This window comes from Meriones unguiculatus, chromosome 8 (assembly GCF_030254825.1).
Source record: "Meriones unguiculatus strain TT.TT164.6M chromosome 8, Bangor_MerUng_6.1, whole genome shotgun sequence".
NCBI classification, from domain to species: domain Eukaryota; kingdom Metazoa; phylum Chordata; class Mammalia; order Rodentia; family Muridae; genus Meriones; species Meriones unguiculatus.
In genome coordinates this window covers 984,595-1,009,558 of record NC_083356.1, presented here as the reverse complement: position 1 = coordinate 1,009,558, position 24,964 = coordinate 984,595, and the positions used below count along the sequence as shown (strand labels likewise).

Here is a 24,964-nt window from a genome sequence, read left to right as displayed (position 1 = left end):
GATGCAGATGGCAGAATCTGCACAATGGACACACACAGAAACAGAGCAGAACTCCCATAGTTCCCTTTGTTTGTTTTTGAGCTGAAGACTGAACCCAGAGTCTTGCACAAATACTTGCACATTTAGCTCTATTGAGCTAAATCTCCAACCAAATAATTAAAAAAAAATTTTTTTTAATCATCCCTGTAGCCAGGCAGAGTGGTAACATGCCTATAATCCCAGCACTCAGGGAGACAAAGGCAGGAGGATCTCTGTGAGTTTGAGGCCAGCCTGGTCTACAAAGCGAGTCCAAGTTAGCCAAGGCTACACAGAGAAGCCCTGTCTTGAAAAACCAAAAACCAAAACCAACCAACCAAACAAACAAAAAAAACCCTTACACATATGAATGTTTGGTCTGCACATATGTTTTGTGCTCTATGTCACGCAGTAGCTGTGAAGGTAAGAAGAAGGTAATCACAGCTAGAGATGGTTGTGAATTGCCATATGGGTCCTCGGAATCACACCTGGACCTCTGTGAGATCAACAGTTCTAAGCACTGAGCAACTCTCTCCTCACTACTTCTTTCTTCCAATGATGGGTCCTAAGCCATGCCTTCCAAAGATTATCAGGGCCCTTCCTGGGGTTACAGAGCTGTTTGTCTCTACCACTTTGGGAACAAATAATTTCAGTCAGTAACAAGCAGATTACAAGGCCTCTGAGTGGTTCCAAGGTGAGGCCACTCCCAAGATTTAAGGAAGTTGAATGGCATGCCAAATGGTAGTTGGCTTTACCAAATTTACATCTTCTGCCACATTTTCTCTATTTCATATGGTATGAGGTGATCATACGATCTGTTGAAATCCTGCTCCAGAGCTATTTGTTACCAGATCTCAGAAGAAATCTAAAAAGAGCTAAATATAACTATAGAACTATACTCTTACCTCAAAGAACAGTTTCTGATGTGCAAAGGAGGTAAAGTCAAATCGCCACCGAACGCTCGAGATGGCGTGTTCTATCCTTGTGTTAAAGAAGGAGTGGAGTGCTCAAGTTCCAAGTTCCATGTTCAACTTCCCACTAGTGTGGAAAAGCTTCCCAAATCTGAGCCTGATACTACAGAGAACTGAAGAAACCAAGACACAATCTGGAAAGGTAGGAAAAGGCTCACAGAGAGAAACCAAAGTAAAGAGTCCTTCCTCTACTAGTACTAAATACATTTTAAAAGTTTTTTTTTTCTTTTCTTTTTTGAGACAGGGTTTCTCTGTGTAGCCTTAGCTGTCCTGGACTCACTTTGTAGACCAGGCTGGCCTCCAACTCACAAAGGTCCACCTGCCTCGGCCTCCCTGACTGCTGGGATCACAGGCCTGCACCATCACTACCTGGCATTTTAAAACTTTTCAAATGTTTTATTTTTATTACTATTGTTTCTATGTATATGATACGTGTGTAAGTGCAGGAACACACATGCCTGAGTGTACATGGGAAAGTCAGAGGGAAATTCAAGAGTCCACTCTGCCTTTTTAACCTTCCGTTATGGGATCTGATATCACATCCAGGTTGGCAGGTTCGTGCAGCAAGGGTTTTTACTCTTCCAGCCATGTTGGCTCCACCTGCAAAGATAATTTCTCCTCTGCCTCTCGGTGCTGTGATTGAAGGTGGGCACCATGTTCAGCTCACAAAACTTTGTTTGTTAGTGAGTTAAGGTTTCAGTTAGCCTGGGCTGGCAAGGAATGGTGGCACACACCTTTAAAGCAGATCTTTGTGAATTTGAGGCCAACGTGGCCTACACAGAGTTCCAGGGCAGCCAGGGCTACACAGTGAGATCTTGTCTTTCACACACACAAATTTGGAGGGATCATTTTACATGCCTACTTTAATGATGCTATTGTGAAAATGGAAACACATGTACACACATTAAAATTTTTTTAACAGGAAGAAAATATAGCCTGGGATGCTGAATGCTTCGGAATATAGCTTGGCTCAAGTGTCCTATCAGAAACGCTCGCACCCACTGCAATCTGCGTCTTCCTTCTATGTGTCGTCCCACCACCATCTCATCTTCCTCTCAAACGCCAATTCTTAGAAACGCCCAGGACTCAGCTCTTCGTTTTGTTAAGTGTTTGCAATACAGAACGGAACCAATCTGCAGCGTCACACACCACCCGTCAGTGTCACTGAACAGCTACCTGACCTGCTCCTAACCAAATGCAGTTCAGGTTCTGTAACACAAAGGCAACACAACTTTTATTCATTTTTTCATATCACTTATACAAACATTAGGAAAAAAATCTAGGAAAAAAGTTAAATACAAAATGAAAAACAAGGCAATTTTAACAGAATTATTTTATATAAAAACGTATATGAAACACATCTGACATATAATGCACACACATGCAAACAATTATGTGGGAGCTGACATATAGAACAAGTCATGGTATCAGATAGGGAAATGTTTGTAGAATACTATTGGATTCAAGTTCTATGTTAGGTTTGTCTGTCCCTGATGGAATATCTGCCTTAGCTGTTAACATTATTTTTCTGGATCAACAATCAAAAGAAACATTTCTTTTTCTTATTTGAGAAATCCATAGAGACTCTGAAATTGGAAGCTTACAACGAATGGGAACATTCTTAGCTGACTCTCTAAATATGTTAAGCAGAAAGTCAAGAAGATATTTCTAAACTTGCTTTGTGTTTAGAAGGACAGCTTGAGAACAGAAGAGAGAGTAACACATACTCTTTAACACTGTGCTGGAGAACAAACATCAGTAGAATAACAAGATGGAAGAAAGCAAGGCAGATTTCATTATGGGGGAGTGCCTATACTTCCTCATAACCTGGATTTACACGCTGCAAATCCTCTGATCTGATTACCTCCAGTGATCACGTAAAATACCGGCTTTAAACTCTTTGCCTTAGTGATAAAACAGCCACTTTGATTCACAACAAGACATTCACAATAAAGTATATTGTAAACGTACCTGTCCACAGCCCGGGGCATTGCACACAAACGGTCTGTCGTCTCCCATATTTCATAAAGCAGAGCAGAGCTGGGGGGGCAGGAATAGGGGGAAAGTTATGTTAAATACGCTGGAGGAAAAAAAATGTGTTTCAAAAATATCAAGCCTAGAAACAGGTGTTCCAAGAATGCCATCTATCAAAGCTGCAAACAGAGGCTACTTTGGGGAGACCCATTAGACAGGTGGCATATGATCTACTGTGCCTCAACTGAAACTTTTAATTAGGAAAATTCAGACTTAAATAGTCAAGGAATTTTAAGCCTTTGCTGGGTTTTCCCTTTTTCTGCTACAGTATATAACACATTTCTCCAGGCTACTGAATTACAACCAGTGCAGCTCTCTATGTCAATAAATTCACTGAACGCTCGATGCGGAAGCCATATTTCTGAACTACAGAAGACCAAAATTTGTCATTTAATTAATTAAGGGATTATAGGAGGGGTGCTCCATTTTACAGGGCTATAATCTGGCTCCCTGGTGTATAAACTACGAGACTGCTGGCAAGGGTCGTTTATCCCAGATTATTGCCAAAGAAAACAAAGCACCCATCCTATTGGACTACATGGGAAATGATTTTCATTAATAAAAAAATAAAAATAAAAACTTTCTCTTCCCACTGGGAGTCTCCTTCTCCTCCCCCCACCAATCGTCTGTGGCAAATGAAGAAATATCAGTGCCCTTCCCCCCTCCAATTCTATTTATGGCTAGGTTTTTAAAAGCAGCAATAAAACAAATGTCGACTCTTGGGGGGTTTACTGGGTGAATACGTTCCGGCTGTTTGTGCTGCTCTCAGCCAGGGTTCTTGGGCCGCTGTGCTGCAGCCAACAGATGTGCGTTGCTACAGGGGATAAAAGAAATGCACTTAAAGGACCACTGTCCACCCCTCCACTTCTCTAAGAATTTAACACAATTTATATTGCTGTTTTAAATGACTAAAGCTGATCTCTTAAAATGTCTATCAAAATTCTTTGTCAAAAACAACAAATGCAATCTGAATGTATTGAAATCTTTCATATTCCAACTAAGAATAAAAATAAGGCAGAGACAAATAACAATTAGAAATGCAAATTACAGTAAAATATCCGTAAAAGATAACCAGTATTTTGGAAGGGTCAAAGAGAAAACTGAGAGGAAGGATGAACGTAGTCTTTTAGCACAAGGTTCTAAGGACAGTGTCACACAGCCAGCCACAACACAGACCAATACAGACAAGGATGTGAACACGGAAAGACAAGTGATGGATGATCGTTGGAATGTGTCTGGGAAAAACTGCAGAAGTGTATCCAAATCTCAAATTTGATATTGGAGATAAACCAAAATGTCAAGTCAATCTCCATCAGACCTGCATTAAAATAAAATGTTAACATGCTAGAATGACTCTAGTCACCAGAAAACCATGCTTAAAATAGAGGGCAACTAGGCAATACCACTCCTACTCTCCTAGGATTTACTTTTGGGCTAGAACCCAGTATTTCTGGCTGTCTAATCAGTAATTCCACAGCTAATCGGTGTTTAAAAGTATGAGGTGCCCCGTAAAATAGAAGGGGCTGCTTGGTCATCTTTCAACGTGATAGGAACATGGTCTAACTGTGAAGGAAACGGATGTTTCAGCCTGCTGTAATGGAATAGACTCTGTATGTACATACGTATACACAGATTTATATCACATTTAGCCAGGATAAATTGCTTCAATAAATTCTGTTCCTAGGAGAGGCCAGCTCAAGCCTATGATTGGGTACTGGGAAATGAGCGCTTCATTCTTCCTCACATAGCCTCAGGACAACAAGCTTTTCTGGCTTGTTTGTTTGTTTTAAATACATTTTTGAAAAACAAATAAATTATTTTTTTTTAGTATTTTCTGAAACCACAACACAGTATCAAAACATAAGTAAATAAAAGCAAATAAACATAAAGACTATGATCATTATGGCTGAAAGCTCTGATATCGCTGTAAAGCAAATCATTCATCTCCAGGCACCCCTAACTGCTGTGCTGCAGATTAACCTCACTCCAGCTCCAGAGCCTGTTTCCTACGTCATCACCAGACCAGAGCCTGACCTTCAGGGGCTCCTTGTCTCCTCTCTCAAGGTGGAAGTGGAAGCTATAGGCAATGTCCTTTCCTTTATACTGAGTCCAGCACTCCGTTAGTGATTATTAGAAGGAAAGGGTTCTTTGTGCTAAAACGGGAGTAGGAAGAGGTTTTATAAATCCGGGAACAATTTTCCTCAAGCCACATATTTCAAACCTTCAAAAAATGAGGATGATTATAATTTCGACTCTTTACTAAAAATATATGAAAATAAAACCACGCCTTATTAAAAAAGAAAAAGAAGATTTTGTGAGCAAAGCATTAAAATCTAACAGAAGTAAGCTTTTTTTTTTTAGGCTTGACTGTTAAACTGGCAGCCACTAATAGGATTTCCTGCTTTTGTCCGAATTTGTAAGCCTTTGTTTTATCATTCTTAACAAACAGAGATCACAATGGGAGGAAGAAGTCTTTCTTAAATGCCTAGTTATTCTTAAATCATCCCTTTTCTTGTGTCCCTTTGTCATTTCCATCATTTCTGCATTCAAGAAAACAGTAAGAATAATTTCTCTCTTCGTTTACAAAATTCCACTCATGCCAGGCATGGTGGTGCATGCCTTTAATCTCAGCACTCAGGAGGCAGAGGCAGGAGGATTGCTGTGAGTTTGAGGCCAGTGTGGTTTACAAAGTGAGTCCAGGACACCCAGGGCTACACAGAGAAACCCTGTCTCAAAGAACAACAACAAAAAAATCCACTCACACCTTTTTAATTTTTCTCTTCTCCATCTGTTACATCAATGACACAGAAAGGTAACACATTTCTATCATGTAAACAGGTGGAGATGATAAAGTGAAGTCTTGAATGCTGCTGCTGCCACACAACGTGAATTTACCTCACTGCTCATCTGCAGCTACTGCTTGACAAGCAGATCGTGTGTCCAGGCATGACACTCACAGCTTGCCTCCTTCCTGACGCACGTTTTAGGAGGAAATGTAAGAACTAAACAAGAAATGGCGAGAACATACACAATTTAAGAGATGCTACCAAGAGCGAGTGTGGTGCTCTCTGAAAGGATCTTAGGACAAGACAATAAAGATGCAGTAGAAGGCTGTACTTAGAGAGAGGTTCATGTCTACACGGGGAAAGGCTCATGTGTTTAGAACAACCAGACTGTGTCATGGCACAATTCAGATCTAACAGTGAGACCCATCTGAATGCCAGAGACAAGAAAAATCCTGGGTGAGGGCCAGTGAGGTGCTGCTTCAGCAAGCAGAAGCACTAAACCCCACACCCAGGGCAGGAGAGACCCACTTCCCAGAGATGCTCTCTGACCACCATCTGCACACCATGGACAGCCACACGCACTAATAAAACACATGTAAACAAGAAAAGCAAAGGTTTACAGTTGCATTTTTCTAGTATTTTCTGTGTGTGTGTGTTTGCATGTTAGTACAGGTGCCTTCAGAGCCCAGAGGTACTAGACGGCCCTGTGATAGAGGGACATTCAGTTGTGAGCCACCACAGGTGCCGGGACCTTTACATACCAAAATGTCTGTCTCTGTAATATTCATTGCCAACAAAGAATAGGAATTAAGAGCTGAAGGAAAACATAAATTATGGTACTGCATTACAACAGACAATACTTAAGGTGTTGAGAAAAACATTTTGAAAATTATTTAATGACATGAGAAAGTAGTACTCATTAAATAAGAATATAAAATTACAGGGCCAAGGAGCCACACAAGCCTGACAACCTGAGTCCAATCCCTGGAACCTGTAAAAAAGGGTGATGTCACCTCCATAACCACATCCTACTGCAAGATGGAAGGCAGGCACACAGAAATCTACCAGAAGCTCAGAGCCAGATGACCTGGAGGACACAGACAGAACAGGCGAAGGGGAATCCTGACTCTGGGCAGGGCACACTCTGAGTTTCCACAGGTGGGAATGCTGTGGCATGCAAGTGCTGATACTCACACACTCACACACACAGTGAGTACATGAACAAACGTTTACATTAATAAATAAATTTTCCTATGTACTATAATCTGAAATTAATAAAAGAAGCAAGCAAAAGTAGTAAGGGTGGAAAAACGATAAAGGGTATGGACTGGACAGACGGTTCAGTGGGTAAGGGCACTGGTTTGTTCAGCTCCCAGGACCCACACGGTGCCTCACAATCATCCATAGCTCTAGTTTCAAGAGCCTGACACCTTCACAACCCTTCAGCTACTAGACACACATGCGCACAGTCCACCATAGGGAAAACACTCACATGAGGTAAATAATTCTTTAAGACACCCAAGTGAACACAATATGAGTAATCACTGTCTAAGATAACTATGCTTAGATTACTTTATTTCTTTACACTACTAGTATCCTCAAGTCTACAGTGAGCAGAAACAGCAATTAACATATCAAAAATAAACCAGACAGGCTATCAGGTACCATACAAGCCTCCTGGCTTTCTGAGTGTGAAGCCAGGAAGCCATGGGAAGGTGGAAGGAGAAAACCAACTTCAGAGAGTTGTTCTGAGACCCGCCCGTGCATACACAGGGAAGCGCGCCTCCACACACATCACACACACAAGCAGGATCATCAGGTGAATACACTCACACTTCTATACCGTCATCTAGCGATCAAAGAATGCTGGTCTGTATGACTGGGCAAAAAGGGGGGAAGGCAAGCCTTTGGGTTAAAAAGAAAAAAATCCTGTATCCTTTAAAGTCATATAAAGGGCAAAACAACAATGTACATGAAATAAAAAATTTAAAAATCTATGAAAAAAAAGAGTCATACCAAGTTCTATAAAGCATCAACAGGACTGCAAAACTGAGATTCAAGAAGGACCATGAAAAAAGTGTAAAATTATACAGCGACAGTTTCACACAGAGTAGGTGTGGTGAGCTGGCCAAGCAGCTGCAGCTCTGCCTTATTCCTGTCCACAGTCCACCTCAGAATCCCTGGCAAGAAGTCTTACATATAGCAATAACCAATCAGAAGTGATTAGAAACTGAAACTGGACATTGGTGGCACACGCCTTTGATTTCAGCACTCAGGAGCCGCAGGCAGGCAGATCTCTGAACTCAAGGCCAGCCTGGTCTACAAAGTGAGTTCCAGGACAGCCAGGGTTACACAGAGAAAGAAAAGAAATGGCAGCTAGAAACGGTCCCTAGTATGCATCTGTAACGGAATGAGGGCTGAAACAGCCTGGCAGGTGCTGAGCGCAAGTTAGCTTAGCAAGCTGATTCTTAAGACAGGCTCCGACTCTGCACCTCCATTCCTTTATGACATTAATACAAAAAAGTAATATGCAAGCAGTTCTCTGGAAAAAAAACAAAAACAAAAACAACTAGAGAATTTAGCTGTTAGCAAACAAAGCATACAGACACTGACATCTCTAACCGGTCAGCAGCCTTTTTAAATCACAGTATGTATACACACGTATGGACTTCTATGCCACAATGCGGGTCCTGAGGGGAGGACTCAGACCGCCAGGCTTGCTGGCAAGCGTCTTCACCCGTGGAGCTGCCTTTCCACTCCAGTCTCAACAGTCTAACCTCCAAAGGGACACTCACGGATAGCTTCCATGGTGTCTGGAAAACCACCTAAGGAAAAGAATCCAGTACATACAGCAACTGTGAAATTATAATGCAGTTTGTATGAGCCTCAGAAGACAAGTTTTACCAGGTAGTAGATATTCAGGAATTGGAAATTCACCTTATCAATTCTGGATTAATTTTCCATTGTATTATTCAGCATGACCATAGTTCAGCATAGAGTTCTCACTAGTAGGTAAACCAACTGACCAGAAAGATGACGTAAAACCAAATATACTACCAAAATCTTAAACAACTTCCCACTTGTTTGATTGTTTAAGGCAGGGTCTCCTTCTTTTGCCCCAACTGTCCTCAAAATTGCAATCTGCCCTGTCTCTGCCTGGGATCACTATGTACATCAGGCTGGTCTAGAACACGTATCTTCTTGATTCTTCCTTCTGAGGGCTGGGGATTAAAAACTGGCCTCATATTCACTATGTAGCCAAGGGTAACCTTGAACTTCTCATCCTCCTGATGGGAAGTCTGTGTGGTGTCAGAGATAGAAACCAGGACAGACCAGCCAAGTTTTCTACCAACTGAGCTACATCGTCAGCCCACTCTTCACTAGATAATATCCTGTGCATCTTTTTCGACCGTCTTGCACCGTGAGATTATTATTAGGTAAAATAAGGCTTACTTCATTTATATTTGCATTTTCGTTGCAATCTCATGGCAGACAATTCAATACTTGAGGCTACTGACTAACAGGCAGCATGCAATATGGGTTTGAGGACTGGGTAGTCAAAGGGATAATTCACATCCCATGGTCCTAAGCAGACTAGAAACGACAGGCATAGATTCCCTCACACTATTAATAACAGCACGTACTTTAAAGCTAGCGAATTGCTTATTTCTGGAGTTTTCCTTAAAACACCAGAATTTTCAAGTCTTTGTTGATAGAAGTAACTGAAATAGTAGAAATCAAAACTGTGAATAAGGAAACAGACACTGTAATGCTCCATTTTAAAATTAAGCACAATATTTTCTTATAAATATTTTAAAATCCATCCTCTAGCTACAGCATGTGTTAACTATCAGGAAACTTCAGCTCATGGGCCTAATCTGTTGGTCTGCCACCTAACTTTGTACGGTATGTAAGCCAAGAACAATTTTTAAATGGTTGAAATATCAGGAAAAAAAATTATGACGCATGAAATTCAGTTTTAGTACCTATAAAAAAAAAAGGTTATAGAGCTGGTAACATATCTCACTGGTAAAAAATTGCCAAGCCTACATAATGCCCATATTTGATTCCCAGAAGCCACAAATACTAGAACACATTCATGCTTATTCATTAATGTATCATCCATGTCCACTTTTTTGTTAGAATGGCAGATATGAGTGAGTATAGCACAGAGCTCATAGCACAAAATGGACCATATTTACTGTTTGGCTGTTCTCCCCTGAGCCCAAATACATGGCTACATAACATCCCAACTGGGGGAGAATATCAGAACTCCTATGTTCATTATTATCAACACTGAGTCACCTATGCTGTAGCTACATACTCATTTCTTTTTCTCTGAGTATCCAAACTGCGTAACTTAGGTGGGGTCTTGTCTGCTTCTGTAAGGTCAAGGAGCTGGACGACAGCTCAGCAGCTCCCAGCACCTGCTGCTCTTGCACAGCACCTCAGCTCAGCTCCCAGCTCCCACCCATCTGTGTCTCCAGTGCCAGAGGACCTTACACCATCTTCTGACCTTCACAGGCCCTAGACCTACACATGATGCACAAGTATACACGTAAGAAAGATACTCAGACACATACAATAAATCTGAAATTAACTAAATGAGGTTAAGGTAGCACAATGGTTTTTAAGCACTTGGACACCTTGTTAAAAAACAAAAACAAAAAACAAAGACTCACGGGTCTCCTGGATTGTTCTTATCCCTGAAGCCCAAGACCTTACATGGTAATTCCAACATTTAGGAGAGAACCTGAGGCAGGAGAACTGCAAGTGCGTTCCAATGTGAGACCATGGTTGTGTGGGCAGAAGTACTTGCCGTACATTCTGGTTAGGTTTAGCTGTCAACTGCACACTAACCTAGAAGCATCTAGGAGAGCCTTGGCTGACGAATTCCTACATCGAAATGGCCTTCCCCATGTCTGGGGATGGGCTTGTCTTGACTTAACTGCATAGCGCATTGTGGGCTCTAGCACCCCTAGGCAAATGGTCTTGACCTATGTAAGAGAACCAGGTGAATGTAAGCTGGCCGGCAAGCCAGCGAAAGAGCAGCGCAGGGTCCCTGCTGTACTTCTGCGGCTGGGAGGTGAGTTGCTTGGTTGGAGATAATGCTGTGTGAAATAACACTGAAATAGCAAACAGGCCTGCCTTCAAGTTCCTGCCTTAATTTACCTCAGTGAACTACCTTCGTCCCTCCCCTTTTTGGAAACAGGGTTTCTCTATGTAGCCCTGGCTTACCTGCAGTTTGCTACATAAACCAGGCTAGCCAAGAACTCAGAGATCCACCTTCCTCTACCTCCTAAGTGCTGGAATTAAAGATGGATACTACCATGTCCAGCTTCTCCTTTTTTCAAGACAGAGTTTCTAGCCCAGGTTGGCTTCAGAATCTCTATGTAGCTGAGGATGACCTTGAACCTCTGATCCCCCTCCCTTTACCTCCCGAAAGCAGAGATTACAGGTGCATGCCACTAACTTGGTTTATGCTGTATAACTAGGGCCCAATGAATGCTAGGCAAGCACGTAACTGTATAAAAGGTTTGCTATTATTAAATATATATATTAATCTCTAATAAGATAAACATCAATAAATATTAATTCATAAAGGCAAAAAGTTTTGTAAAATCCTCACTAATGCTTTCTTTCTTTTTTGGGGGGAAGTCTGAGACAAGGTCTCACTCTGTGGCCTATGATGGCCTGGAGCTTACTGAGATCCCATGCTAGCCTCCAGTTCCTGATGCTTCCCTTACCTCAGTCTGCCAAGCACTAGCATTACAGGTAGGCACCACCAGCAGTAATTCTTCAGAGTATAAGCAGGGTGTACTGAGACAAAAAGAAAAAACGTGCACACTCACTGCTGTAAGAAACACAGAAGTCCCTCAAGATGGCTCAGCATGGCATTGTACTTGCCATCAAGTCTGACGATCTGAGTTCAAGCCCCAGGACCCACATGGTGGAGGGAGAGAACCAAGTCCCCCAAGCTGCCCTTTGACCTCTACATACCATGGCATGTACACATTAAATAGATTTAAATGCAACTAAAAAACAAAACAGTACAGTGCCTAGACAGACTAGCCAACAGATTATTTAAGTTAATTTCCGTATTTGGGTTTCAGACATGAAGGAATAGGCTTCAAAGACAGCCAGCTGAAAGACCAAACAGTTTTGCAGCAGATGACAGAAAACAGATGCCAGTAAGAACGAGGCTGAATCAGGTTATGTAATAAATGGCGATGCTCACAGCCCATCTGGAGGCATGCTTATAAACACAACTACCTGACTCAAGGGTTGTTTTTTTTTTTTTTAATTTTTAAACCTAATCTTTAAAAATATATTTATATTTATTTTACGTGTGTAAGTATTGTCTGTGTGTCTGTACACTGTGTGTGTCTCCAGTATCAGCAAAGACTAGAAGATGTCACCGGATCCCTGGAACTGGAGTTATGGATGGCTGTAAGCACCACATGGGAGCTGGTAATTGAACCCGGATCCTTTAGAAGAGCAGCCAGTGCTCTTAATCACCACGCCATCTCCACAGTCATACCTAGAATTTTAGAAGATTCAAGAAACAACTCTGAGCTACCCTGGGAAATGTTAATAAGGGCCGGGGAGCTCCAACTTGTTAAAATGACAGGAGGCCTGGTCACACACCTGGTACATATAGCAAGCTCTGGGCCAGCCAGGTCTACACAGTAAGACTCTGTCCCAAAGAGAGTAATAATAACAACTAATGAAGTAGAATGACAGCAAGAAGCAAAAGTAAAAAAATAAGCCGGATGTGGCAGCACACACCTCTAGTTCCAGCACTTGGGAGTTCAAGGCCAGCCAGGGTCACATGGTAAGACACCGTCTAAAGAAGGGAGCTGGGGTGGGGGCATGACTATACCTTTCACTTCAATGTACACTTAGTGGTTTTCTAAATGTAGTTTGATGGTTTAAATCTCTACAGGGTTTCTGCCTGCGTGTGCACCTGTACACCAGGTGCATGCCTGGTGTCTACAGAAGCCAGAAGAGGGCACTGGGTCCCCTGGAACTGGAATTACAGATGGCTATGAGCTGTCGTGCCTGTGCTGGGAACTGAACCCAGCAGAACAGCAACCACTGCTCTTAACCACCGAGCCATCTCTCTAGTCCCTAGTTTCAATTTTTAAATGTTTTCAGTGCTAAAGAGCAAACCCATATACTCAGCACGTCCCCACTGTTGAGCTATATTTCCAGTTCTCTCAACATGCATTCACCGGCAGAAGAATCCCTAGAAACTGGTAAGATGTAACAAAGAAAATGCAAGGCCAGGTATGATATGGCACAAGCCTATAATCCTAAATGGAGGCAAGAGGACCGTGAGTTCAAGAAAGACTGGGGCTACACAGTGGAATCCTGTCAAAAGAGCTAACAGACTGGGGAGATGGTTGAGTGTGTGCCGCGCAAGCACATGGACCTGAGTGCACATCCCCAGGGCCCACATAACAGCAGTGTGAGCCCTACCCGTCTATACCCACAATTCTGCGAGCATGACGGAGAGGGAGGACCAACACATACCTGAGCTCATGGTGAATTCCAGTTGCAGTAAGTCCTATTCCTCCTCAAAAAATAAAGTGGAGGGCAATAAAGGACATCGACCTTTGGCGTCTATATGCATATATACAAACTCAGGAACACAAAGACACACCACATATACAAAGAAAACACACACACACACACACACACCGTACAAAAGCTTTGTTCTGTGTAGCTATGGTGGCACATGACTGTATCCTAGCACTTGGGAGACAAAGGCAGAAGGATCAAACTTAAGAGGCCAGCCTGGAATACACAGGAGGTTGCAGGCCAGCTTAAGCTAGCTACACAACTTGGTCATATTTCAATAAATAAAATGGTTTGTTTTCTGCTCATTTTTAGATAAAGTATGATCCATAAAACAACAGTGATCAACAGATTTTTTTTTCCTTTTTAAATATTTTTTATTAATCTATTTGTGACATGGTTTCAAGTACCCCACATTGGCCTCAAATTCATTACATATGCCCAGGCCGGTCTGGAACTTCCAGTCTTCCTGCCTCTACCAAGTACTGAGAGTACAGGCAGCACTGCCACTCGGTGCTGAAGACCAGCCCCAGGGCTGGACACAGGACAAGGCCACCACAGACTGGTCTTCAACCTGCATTTCTCCTGAAGCACCAGCCGCCTAAGCAGCTGAGATTATAGGTATGGATCACTGTGTCAGCTTTAAAACACTGATCTTTAAGGACCAATTTAAAATTCTTACACATTTAGAAAAAACAAAGTTTCTGTTTTGTGTGTGTGTGTGTGTGGGGGGGGGGTTGTCCTGTATAGTTTTTTTTTTAAGACTTATTTTTATTTATATAGGTTTTAAATTTTTTTCAATTTATTTATTTTATGTGCATGAGCGCTTTGCATATATGTGTGTGTACTGCATACATTTCTAGGGTCTAGAGGGACCATTTGGGTCCCCTAAAACTGGAGTTATGTTTGGTTGTGAGCCACCATCTGGGTGCTGGGAGTCAAATTCAGGTCCTCAGCAAGAGCAAATGCTCCTACACGGATGCTTGCGTGCTGTTCTGAGCTGCCATGTGGGTACTGAGAATCAAAGCTGGGTGTCCCGGAACTACAGTCAATGCTCGTAACTGCTGACAATCTCTCTGGCCTTAGTGGGTTGTTCTAGTGGTGGTGGAGGTGTTTTTGTTTGATTTTTAGTCAACGTCCCACCCTGTAGCACAGGCTAGTTTTGCACTCACTACACAGGTAGACCAGGCCGCCTCAAAATGCACAGGAATCCTCCTGTCTGTTTCCTGAGTGCTAAATGCATCACGTTGGACTGGACTGTAAGACCTCAGTTTAAGTTTTTTTCTGGGCAGAAAAAAGCCATGCTACTACAGAATGATAATTGTGGGGAAAATCAGAAGTCCAGAGAAAACGACCTATTAATATTCTCGCTTGTAGCACACATCTGGGGTGTTCCAGCACTCACTGACTAGCATGTACAAGCTTCACATAGCACTAGCAAACTACTGCTGGAGCAAAACTTTAAAAGTTAGTTCATGGGCTGGAGAGATGGCTCAGAGGTTAAGAGCACTGGCTATTCTTCGAGAGGTCCTGAGTTCAATTCCCACAACCATCTATAATGAGATCCGGTGCCCTCTTCTGGAATACAGGTGTACATGCAGGCAGAGCACTACTTTAAAAAAAGTAAGTTCACTAAGAATGATTAGATCAGATCTGTTTGGATCAGAAATCTATTAAAGTAAAACCAATGCAATATCATTCGAGTTTGATGGCTTATAAATAATATGACAGGAAATCTGGTTTCAACACAAACCATTTTTAGCAATCCTGTGCTCTATTTAACAAAGCTTAATTTTATATAGTCAAGCATATTCTTATTCCAAAAAGCACGGTTCTTGGGCTGAGATGCTTCCGTGGATAAGAATAGTTACTGCAGAAGCCCAAGGGTCCAAGTTTGGATCTCCAGAACCGGATAAAAAGCCGGATCTGGCCATGAGCCTGTAACTCCTGTACAGGGGGTACTGAGAAGATGACTAGGCTGGGAGAAGGGAGAGGCAGGGAGATAGCGGGGACTGGCTGGCGAGCTCCTCGTACAGTGAGACTCTGACAGAGGGAATAAGGCAGAGCGCCATGCAGGAGGACATCTGATGTTTACACATAATTTCTTTAGAAGATGGCTTATGGTGGTGGTGGTGGTGGTGGTAGTTTTTGGTGATAGAGCCTGAACTCAGGGCCTTGAATATGCCAAGCAATGGGTTCCACTACTGAGATACATTCCCAGCATTTCCCTGTTTCCTTTCTTTTTTATTTTATTTTTTATAATTTATTCACTTTGTATCAGGGTGTAGCCCCTCCCTTATCTTCTCCCAGTCTCACCCTCCCTCCCTCCTTCTTCCCTCTATCCCCCTCCCCTAGTCCACTAAAAGGGAGAGTTCTCCTCCCCTACTCTCAAGTCTCATCAGGACTGCCTGGACTGCTCTTCCTCGTGGGCTGGCAAGGTCACCCCACCAGGGAAAAGTGACCAAAGAGCAGGTAATCGAGTTCCTAACAGAGACAGTCCCTGCTGCCCTACTTGGAAACCCACATGCAGACTGAGCTGCCTGTAGACTACATCTGAACAGGGGTCTAGGTCCTCTCCATGCAAGGTCCTTGGTTGGTGCATCAGTCTCTGCACCCCCTGGGCTCAGACTTTTTGACTTTGTTGGTTTCCTTGTGGTGCTCCTGTCCCCTTTGGGTCCTTCTAGCCCGCTCCTCTGTTTCCTTTAATCTGAAAAAATGCACTGTTTCTACTGTATTATAAATTCCCACTAAAATCTGACCAGCCTAACACAGAAAGCTGACTTGTCTACTTCAGAAAGGAGTGTTGCAAGTGTTGCAACCTAACAGGACAATCACAGCAGGCAACTGACCTCAAAGGCCAGTTAGGTTTTCCCAGGAGACAGCATGGAAGAACGCTGTTTCCACAAAGGCCCGAACCAGAAGCTTAACAACTAACTTTATAAGCTAAATCCTGGCTCCTATTAGACTTTCACAGAATGGTATTTATTAGGAAGAAATGCAATAGTAAAGAGAAAAAGCTTTTGCAAATTCTGTTTTCAAATATATGAGAACATTTAGGATTGAGATTGCAGAGATGAGAAAAGGTAACAGAATTGTGCATTTGCAGTGAGTTTTGTCCTAAACACATTTCAAAGGGTAGTAACTAAACCTTAGATTTAGTCAGGGAGCTTTCCTAAACATCAATCTACAAGGTTTTCGAGGAAGATGTTAACCTTCTAATATAGTAACTGTTTTGTTTTGACACAGGGTCTGTTAGCCCAGGATGGCCTCTCTAGAATGACCTTGATCCCCTGCCTACACCTCCCAAATTCAGGGATTACAGGCAAGAGTACCACACAACCAGTTTTCGCGGGGCTAAGGAGGGCACTCAGGACTCCATGCACACAAGCACTCCATCAGGGAGGGCATCCCCAGCCCCGTGCAACTTCTCGAGTGTGTAACGCTCATCATGTCCCTCTCTCCAAGGCAGCTAGATAACAAATATTTACTTTCAAAACTGAAATGAATTTTGGTTCATCATATACAAGCACGCTATATATTCACAGAAAAAAAAAACAAGTTTGTAAATAAAAGGGCAAGTAAGAGAAAGAAACAAAATACTATGATTTAACAGGAAAATAAAACCACCAAATAGCCTTTCAAAACAAGTGCCCACCAGGGAAATACTAAAGAGAAACTGTGATGATGAAGTATTTTTAAGACATGAAATGATTCAATGCAAAATCTTTGTTGTTGGATTTTGTTTTATATTTCATTCAAAGACATGATTATTCCTTATTATTTATGTTCTTTCCTTTTTCAAACCACTCCCAATGGGTAAGCAGAACCATGTCAATTTATTTTCTTTACAGTCTATTTCTCTTCCCGAGTCTTCAACAGTTCTTTGATCTGAGCTTCCATAAAGGCCTGAGCAGTGACCAATGTTCCCACGCTTTCCCGGAGAGCCCCGAGCTAGCTGGCAGAGGGATGCGCAGGTGAGCATGCTTTTGAAATGTACCCAAGCCCTTGTAGCATGCCACTATAAGCAGTACAAACATTTCCATCCACAACTTGCTTTTCTTTTTTCTTAAGACAAGGTCCGTGCAGCCCAGTGGGCCTGGCTATGCAGCTCAGGACAACCTGACTCTTAGACCCTCACGCTGCCACCTCCAGGGCCAGGGTTAGGGGTGTGTGTGCACACGTGTGCTCTGCCACACTCAGTTCCTGAAGTGTGGGGAAAGAAAATTTTTTTTAGCTTTCCTTCTTTTTTTTTAATCTTGTTTTTAATTATTATCATTTATTACAATTTGTTCAATTTATATCCCGGCAGGGCTGGAGAGATGGCTCAGTGGTTAAGAGCACTGGCTGCTCTTCCAGAGGTCCTGAGTTCAATTCCCAGCACCATGGTGGCTCCCAGGCATCTACAATGGGATCTGATGCCCTCCTGTCCTGAGGCATACATGCAAATAGAGTGCTCGTGTGTATGAATAAATAAGCGTAGACATACTTTATGTCCCGGCTGTGGCCCCTCCCTCATGAAGGGTGGGAATTTAACTTAGGGACTCCCAAATGTCAGGCAAGCTGAGCGACCCCCATCTGTGCTCTTAGATAATGAAACTGAAAACTAACCCGAAAGAGGAAGGACTTTCAAGATGCATTCACCAACTAAAATTGCTCAAACATAAATTCAACTGTCAAGTCTAAAATTAACATGCAGAAAAGTTGCTGGCTGCCAATATAAAGACTTTATTCCCTAGATATCCTTTGATGATCTATTTGGTCTCCTCTAGAATGTAGACCATCACACCTTGAAACTTTAACTGTAAGTGGAAATTATGTGTTTGTGTACAGAACTGGTGTTAGTTTATTTTCCAAACAAAATATGACAAGAGGTCTAAACTAGAAATGTCAAAATTATAGTGAAGCTGCAAGATAACTGTTACAAGGCAAGAGTTCTAATCTTCTGATTTATAACTTAAAATGTCTGGGGAAAATTTTTTACCTCAAGTTACATTTAATGTCAAGGTGGAGGAGGGGTGACTTTAAAAGCCAATATAATTAACACTTTCAGTCATTACACACTCAAAAGGAAACTGAGACAAAGGAGGTAGAATCAAGAAACTGTAGCCTGATGGAACAGACGCTCTTTCCCAGGAAGAGCACTGAATAGATTGCTTATGCTCTATATACGGTAAGCTATAAACACTGGAGCAAGGGCAGGCATGTGGCTGTACGCAGCTTTAACCCAGCACTCAGTACACAGGCAGGTGGATCTCTACGAGTTCCAGGAAAGCCAGGAAGGTAAGAACCTGTCTAAATAACAATAATAAATAAAAAGACATTAATATAAGATAGTTAAAGTCAGGAGTAGTTAGGGCTGGAGAGGTGGCTCAGTGGTTAAGAGAGCTAGATGCTCTTCTGGAGGAGCCCAGTCCAATTCCTAGCACCCACACGTCAGCTCACAACTGTCTGTAACTCTGAATTCCAGGAGATCTGATGCCTTCTTCTGGCCTCCAGGGCATACACATGAAGTACAGTAATCTATCCAGGCAGCACAGTCATATACATGGAATAAAAATAGATCTTTAAAAGAACAAAACAAAATAGGAGTAATGGTATAACCGCCTGTAAGATTGTGAGCAGGCAGCCGGGAGGTGGTGCACACACTTTTAGTCCCTGCACTCTGGAGGTAGAGGCAGGCAAATCTCTGAGTTTCAGGCCAGCATGGTCTACAAAGCAAGTTCCAGGGCAACCAGGGCTACACCGAGAAACCCTGCAGACTGGGCAGTATAGCCAAACCCTATCTTAAAAGACCAAAACAAAAACAAACAAACAAACAAAAAACCAAACATTATAAACAAAAGCAAACAGTAATTATAATATCTAACTTCATATTCTCATTCTCCTCTCCCACTAGCCTACGACTTCACTAGCTAGGCCTTCAGAAATGTCTGAGATAGAACATATTTGGATTTCAACAAGATACTTCTTTATTTTATTTTGTTGTTGTTGAATGTTTTATTTTTAAGGTTTATTTATTACAGTGTTCTGTCTGCATGTACACCTGTGCATCAGAAGAGGGCATCAGATCACATTATAGATGGCTGTGAGCCACCATGTGGTTGCTGGGACTTGAACGCAGGATCCAGTGCTCTTAACCACTGAGCCATCTCTCCAGCCGTAACCAGACACTTGTTGATGTTTCACAGAACACAGAGGACATGGGCTGGGGATGTAAATCCCTTGCCATGTAGGAGGCTCTGGATTCAACCTCAGTCAGAAAGGGAAAGAAGGGAGGAAGACAAAGAAGAAGGGAAAAGAGGAAAAAGGGAAGAGAAGAAAGTGGGAAGAAAGAAAAAGGAGAGGTTGGACTACCTAATGCAGTCCTATGCCTATATTTCACCAGTTACCTAAATAAAAATAAAGTCATCATGTTTATCAGATTTATCAATAACTTAAAAATATGAGCAATGGTCAAGAAGTTAAAATATATGCAGCTTTAAAAAAGTCATACCAGCAGGATAATACCTACAAAAAAATGGAAAGTTTTCCATTTACAATTAAAAATCAACTACAAGAGGTCTAAGGCTATATACATAGCTCGAGAAAAATGCTTGCATTTGCCTAATACATGAGGCCCTCGGTTCAATTTTCAAAACTGGGGAAGAGGGGAATCAACTACACCTTAGACTTTAAGAATGCAGATGTAGTTCAGTTGCTGGAGTGCTTGGGTGACATGGAAAAAGCCCCAGCACTACATAAGTTCAGCATGGAGAAGTTTTAGCTCATCTTTGGGTCTGGTGTAGTGGCTCGAGCCTTTAATCCCAGCACTCAGAAAGCAACTGGATCTCTGAGAGTTCAAGGCCAGCCTGGTCTGTATACTAACTTCCAGAATAGCCAGGACTATTTAGAAAGACCCTGCCCCAATCAATCAATCAATCAGTAAATAAATTGTATACAATAAATAATCCCTCAATCTTGAGGACATCTTCAGCTAAGTAGGCTTCACAAAACCTTGTCTTAGGAAAGTCAACAAGTGAGCAATAAAAAGCCAAGAGCATGAAGGATGGATCCGCTGATGCTGGATCACCTGGGCAGAGCTGATGACCTGACCAGTCCCAGAGCCCATGCAAAGGGACAAGGAGAGCTCACTCCTCAGAATTGTCCTCTGGTCTCCACACACATGCCACCCCCAGGAAGACATAGTCAAGCCAAACTATTAAAAAGAGAAAAAAGAAAAACGGAAGATTAAAGGCAGAGGGCTGGGCTGACAAAACCCCAGCTGAGCAAGCACTAAGACCTTCGTTCAGACCATCAGCAGCCACTTAAAAGGCTCACTCGGAGGGATGCTCCATAATCCCACGCTGGGGAAACAGTCAGATTTCTGGAGCTCACTGGCCACTCAGCCTAGCCAACTGCTACCTCCAGGCTCAGTGACAGACCCAGTCCAAGGGAACAGGAAAGAAAGTCTGAAAGACAGGACACCTAGTGCCCTCCTCTGGCCTTTGTGTACCCATCCCTACCACACTCACACATGAACATGCACCATGCACACACACAAAAATTAAAAAAAAAAAAAGACCCTCTGTTAAGGATTTCCAGATATGAATACAATTACCACCAAACAAGTCTATTAAGGTGAAGGCAGCACTTAAAAATAAACATACCAAAGAAGCTTAAAAACTGTTATATTGGGGAGGGAGAGATGGCTCAGCAGTTGAGAGAACCTGAGTTCAATTCCCAGTGCCCACATGGCAGCTCACAACTGTCTGTAACTCCAGTTCAGAGGATCCAACACCTCACAAAGTCGTACATGTAGGCAAACACCAATGCACATGGAATAAAAATAAATAAATAAATTTAAAATTATTAAAAATGAAAATAACTCTTCAAGAACACTGTTGCCTTGACGTTTTATATGTATTTGTTACTGTTACTATTCCTGTTATGATGCATGTACGAAGGCACAGCATCACAGCACACACCGAGGCCAGGGGACAACTGCGTGGAGTCAGCTTTCCCCTCTGCCTTGTCTGGAGGCGAGGTCTGAGAACTGAGTGCAGGCTGTCAGGCGTGCACGGATAGGCAGCAGCCTCATCCACCCCTGAGCCATCACACCAGCCCATCTTCCACAAGATTTTAAAGTCAGAGGAAAACTTTTTCATGAACTCCAAAATCACGTTAACATTTAAAAAACAAAGATTTTTCTTTTTTTTCATTTTTTTTTCAAAGAAATAAAATATGCCCTTTCAGCACCTTCAAGGAATAAGGGCAATTATATTCCAGTCTGTCCCAAGAAAAAGTTATCTTCATTAAACACTTGAAAGACAGTACTACTTGGCCCGCCTAAAATTTCCTTGTAAGACTCCCCCTATCAGACCTGATAGGAGACCGTGGCAACACTGACTCTTCCCAACAGAGCCCAGCGGGCTCAACCTCCCGAGCTTCAGGGCCGCTGCGCTCAGGCAGAGCCACCCAGGGACTTGACTCCAGGCAAAAGAGTGGCACAAAGAGTTGACTGAAAAAATAACTGCCAGAGCTGGTGCCGGTGGCACATGCCTTTCCCAGCACTTGGTAGGCAGAGGCAGGCAGGATCTTATGAGTTGGAGGCCGGCCTGGTCTACAGAGTGAGTTCCAGGGCAGCCAGCGCTACACAGTGTTCAAGTTAAAGCCATCACCAATCCTAGTTTGGAAGATCAAAACAAGGGACTTTGATCTCTCACTGGATTTTTTTTTTCGAGGGGAGGGGAAGACTACTGAGTAGAAAACTAAAAATTCTTCTGGATTTTGGAACCCAATTCAGGAGTTAATCCTAAAGGGTCAGTACTTGATTGTTCTCAATGTTTATGTAGGGACAATTTCTAGCCAGGGGAAAACACCTCAACCAGTTGCTGAAAAACAAAGGTTAATACAAAACCACGCGACCTGGGTTTTCTTCATTAGTAGCACTTCAATTCTCAAAAATAAAAGAGACGGGTTAAAACTTGATGGTAGTGTGCACAAGGCCAGATGAAAGTTCCAACTCCAGCTCCACCACAAACCCCACAACACACACACATGGGGGGGGGGGAGAAGGATTATAATCTATGCAAAGAAAATTATTGCAAAGAAGTTATTGCTTAGCTGTATAAGTCTAACTCATTATGAAATGATATACAATTACTAAACAAATGTCCTGTCCCTTTTCTGTACAGAATTAAGAACTGGTAAGACTACTTCATATAGCTGCCAAGCTTTTCTTTAGCTTCTTTTCTTACAGGCATGTTAAGTTTCGCAATAGCTTCCACTTACTTTACATACCCCATGTTTAAAAACAAATTCTGTTTGAGTTCCTCAACCCTTGTCCTAAAATATTACGATTGCTCTTTAGTTTCTAAGTCTGGACGCAAAAGAAACATAGTTCAATTTCCTGAACTATGAGCACAGAGCCCCAAGTTCAATCCCCAGCACCACATAAAGTGATAAACTGGGCATGGGAGTGAAAGGTTGTAATCCCAACACTTGGAAGGTAGAGATATGAGGATCAGAAACGCAAGGTTATGAGCTCAAAGCCAGTATGGGCTACATGACACATCGCAGAAAACACATGCAGGTGAGACAGGCACAGACACATACACACTCACTCACTCCAGGGCTAAGCATGTAGGTCAGATGGTGCTGTGCTTGCCCAGCATGCATACAACCCTGAGCATTCAGTCCCTTGCACCACATAAACTGGATGTGGTGGCACACACCTCTAATCCTAGCACTTGGAAGGTGGGTGAAGATCAGGGGTTCAAGGTCATCCTCAGTTATCTCAATATAAGTTGTACCTGGGCTACAGGAGACCTTGCCCCAATAAATAAGAAAACATCGGAGACAATTAAGACTAAGTTCGATCATCCATTAAATAACTCTTACTGAAAGGGGAAAGTCACAAAGAAACAAACTTTATTTTGTTAGTGTATCTATACAGTTTATATAGAAATCATACTGCTGAAAAAGTTTAAACACAGGAAACAAATGAGTTTGCTGGAAAAAAAAATCTGCCCATCTGCACAAACCTGTACTTCATACGAATCCTGAGAGATATGAAAACACCCTCTGCTAAGCAGAAAACGCAGGCCAGCAGTAACCCGGGAATCTAGGTAGGAGGTGCCCTGGGTAGTAAGCACCCCGGTGAGAGCACCTAACAAGCATTTCAGAGCAACACAGAAGTCCCCACGGTCTCCAAGCTGGCCCGCCCAAATCCCAGACTCACATCCCTGTGTTTTGAAGTAAAGGAAACTTGGAAGGAGGGATCCTGGTGGGGAAATCGGAACGGCGTCCTATTTTCCTTCTTCTCAACCCCTATGCCAGTGTTTTGGCTGGCTGGTCACCAGTGTGGGTGCCATGTCCACTAAAAAAGACTAAGCCCTACCCCGGCCGCCTTCAGGCTAAAGACCTGTATCCGTCAGCGAGTCTCCTCCGAACCCACCCTCTTCCCCCGCCGACTTCCCGACCACTACCGAAGCGACGCCTTCCAGAAAGGCAACCCACTCGCCCTGTTCCCAACCTCAGCAGCTTAGCCTCCCCAAACGCACACTTTCTGATAGCACGTTTCTGCTAATTCCCACGAGCTCGATCGGGACGCCAGGACCCCGTTCCCGACGCTCCCCCTGGACGTGCTTTTCGGGCGCACAACCCGCGCGTTCACCAGAGCCAGGCTCTCGATGTCACCCCAACCTACCTCCTGCCTATCTCGGTGCCAAGCCCTAACCCCACTTTTCGGGACATCCTGAGTCCTGAGCCTAGCTTGGCAGCCCTCCCCGCTCTCCTACCCCAAGGTCCCTCCACCGGACCTCCGCTGGAGTTCGCTTCCCCCGGGAGTCAACCCCCTTTCCTCGCCACGCCCTGCGCCCCCCGGGGCTACTTACCCCAAGTTCTCCCCACACTTCAGCCCTCTGGCCCCGCCTTCCCCCAAAGGAAGGAGGCGGGAGAAGAGAGGGGGCGGCGCTCCGCACGGTGAGGGCGACCTCCCATTGGCGCCCGTGGCCGCCAATTGTGGCTTCCTCCTCTCCTATTGGTTGTCTTCAGCCTCCGCCCCACCCTCTTCCTCCGACAGGCCCGGCCACCGCCTCGGCGCCCCCGTCCAGCCCAGGCTGGGAGGGGAGACCCCGGCCCGGGACGCTGGCGCCGGCCGGCGAGGACGGGCGCGCGCCCCCGGCCCGTGGGCTCGCTAACGTGACCGCGACTCACCCGCTGGCAGCTCCGGCGCCGCCGCCCGCCCGCGCTCGGTCCCACTCTCGGCCTCCGGCTCCTCCTCTCCCCCCTCGGCGGAGCGGAGCCTTTCCTCCCGTCCGGCCAGGCGCGCTCGCGTCTCGCGAGAAGTGGGGGTGCGGGCGCGAGCCGTGGGGGCCGCGTCGGCCGGGCCCCGGGGGCGGGGCCTGCGGGGCGCGAGTGGGAGGCCGGGCGAGCGCTGTCCACACGGCTCCCACGTGCGCGGCGAGAGAGGGGAGCAGCGCGCACGGGGCCTCAGGGCTCTGCCCGGGGCGGGTTACACGGGGTGTTGTTCTATGTGCATTAGGGTGACGGTGTCAGATCCCTTGGAACTGGAGTTAGACAGTGTGAGCGGCCGTG

At 43.8% G+C, this 24,964-nt stretch overlaps 1 protein-coding gene across 3 annotated transcripts in view; it reads right to left on the bottom strand.

Moving 5' to 3' along the window:
• The window catches only part of LOC110552303 (cyclic AMP-dependent transcription factor ATF-7), an 84,597-nt gene extending 59,889 nt beyond the window's left edge, over nucleotides 1-24,708 (bottom strand). The window contains exons 1-2 of one of the 3 annotated variants that reach the window (XM_021643497.2): nucleotides 24,584-24,708; nucleotides 2,958-3,026 (exon numbers count right to left, since the gene is read on the bottom strand). In XM_021643497.2, coding sequence (XP_021499172.1) covers nucleotides 2,958-3,005 — 48 coding nt within the window. In that variant the 5' untranslated portion in view covers nucleotides 3,006-3,026; nucleotides 24,584-24,708. Of the gene's footprint in view, nucleotides 1-2,957; nucleotides 3,027-24,074; nucleotides 24,160-24,261 lie in introns of those variants that run through there. The other 2 variants (XM_021643498.2, XM_060388494.1) reach the window with 2 other exon arrangements.
• Between the last annotated feature and the right edge of the window lie 256 nt (nucleotides 24,709-24,964).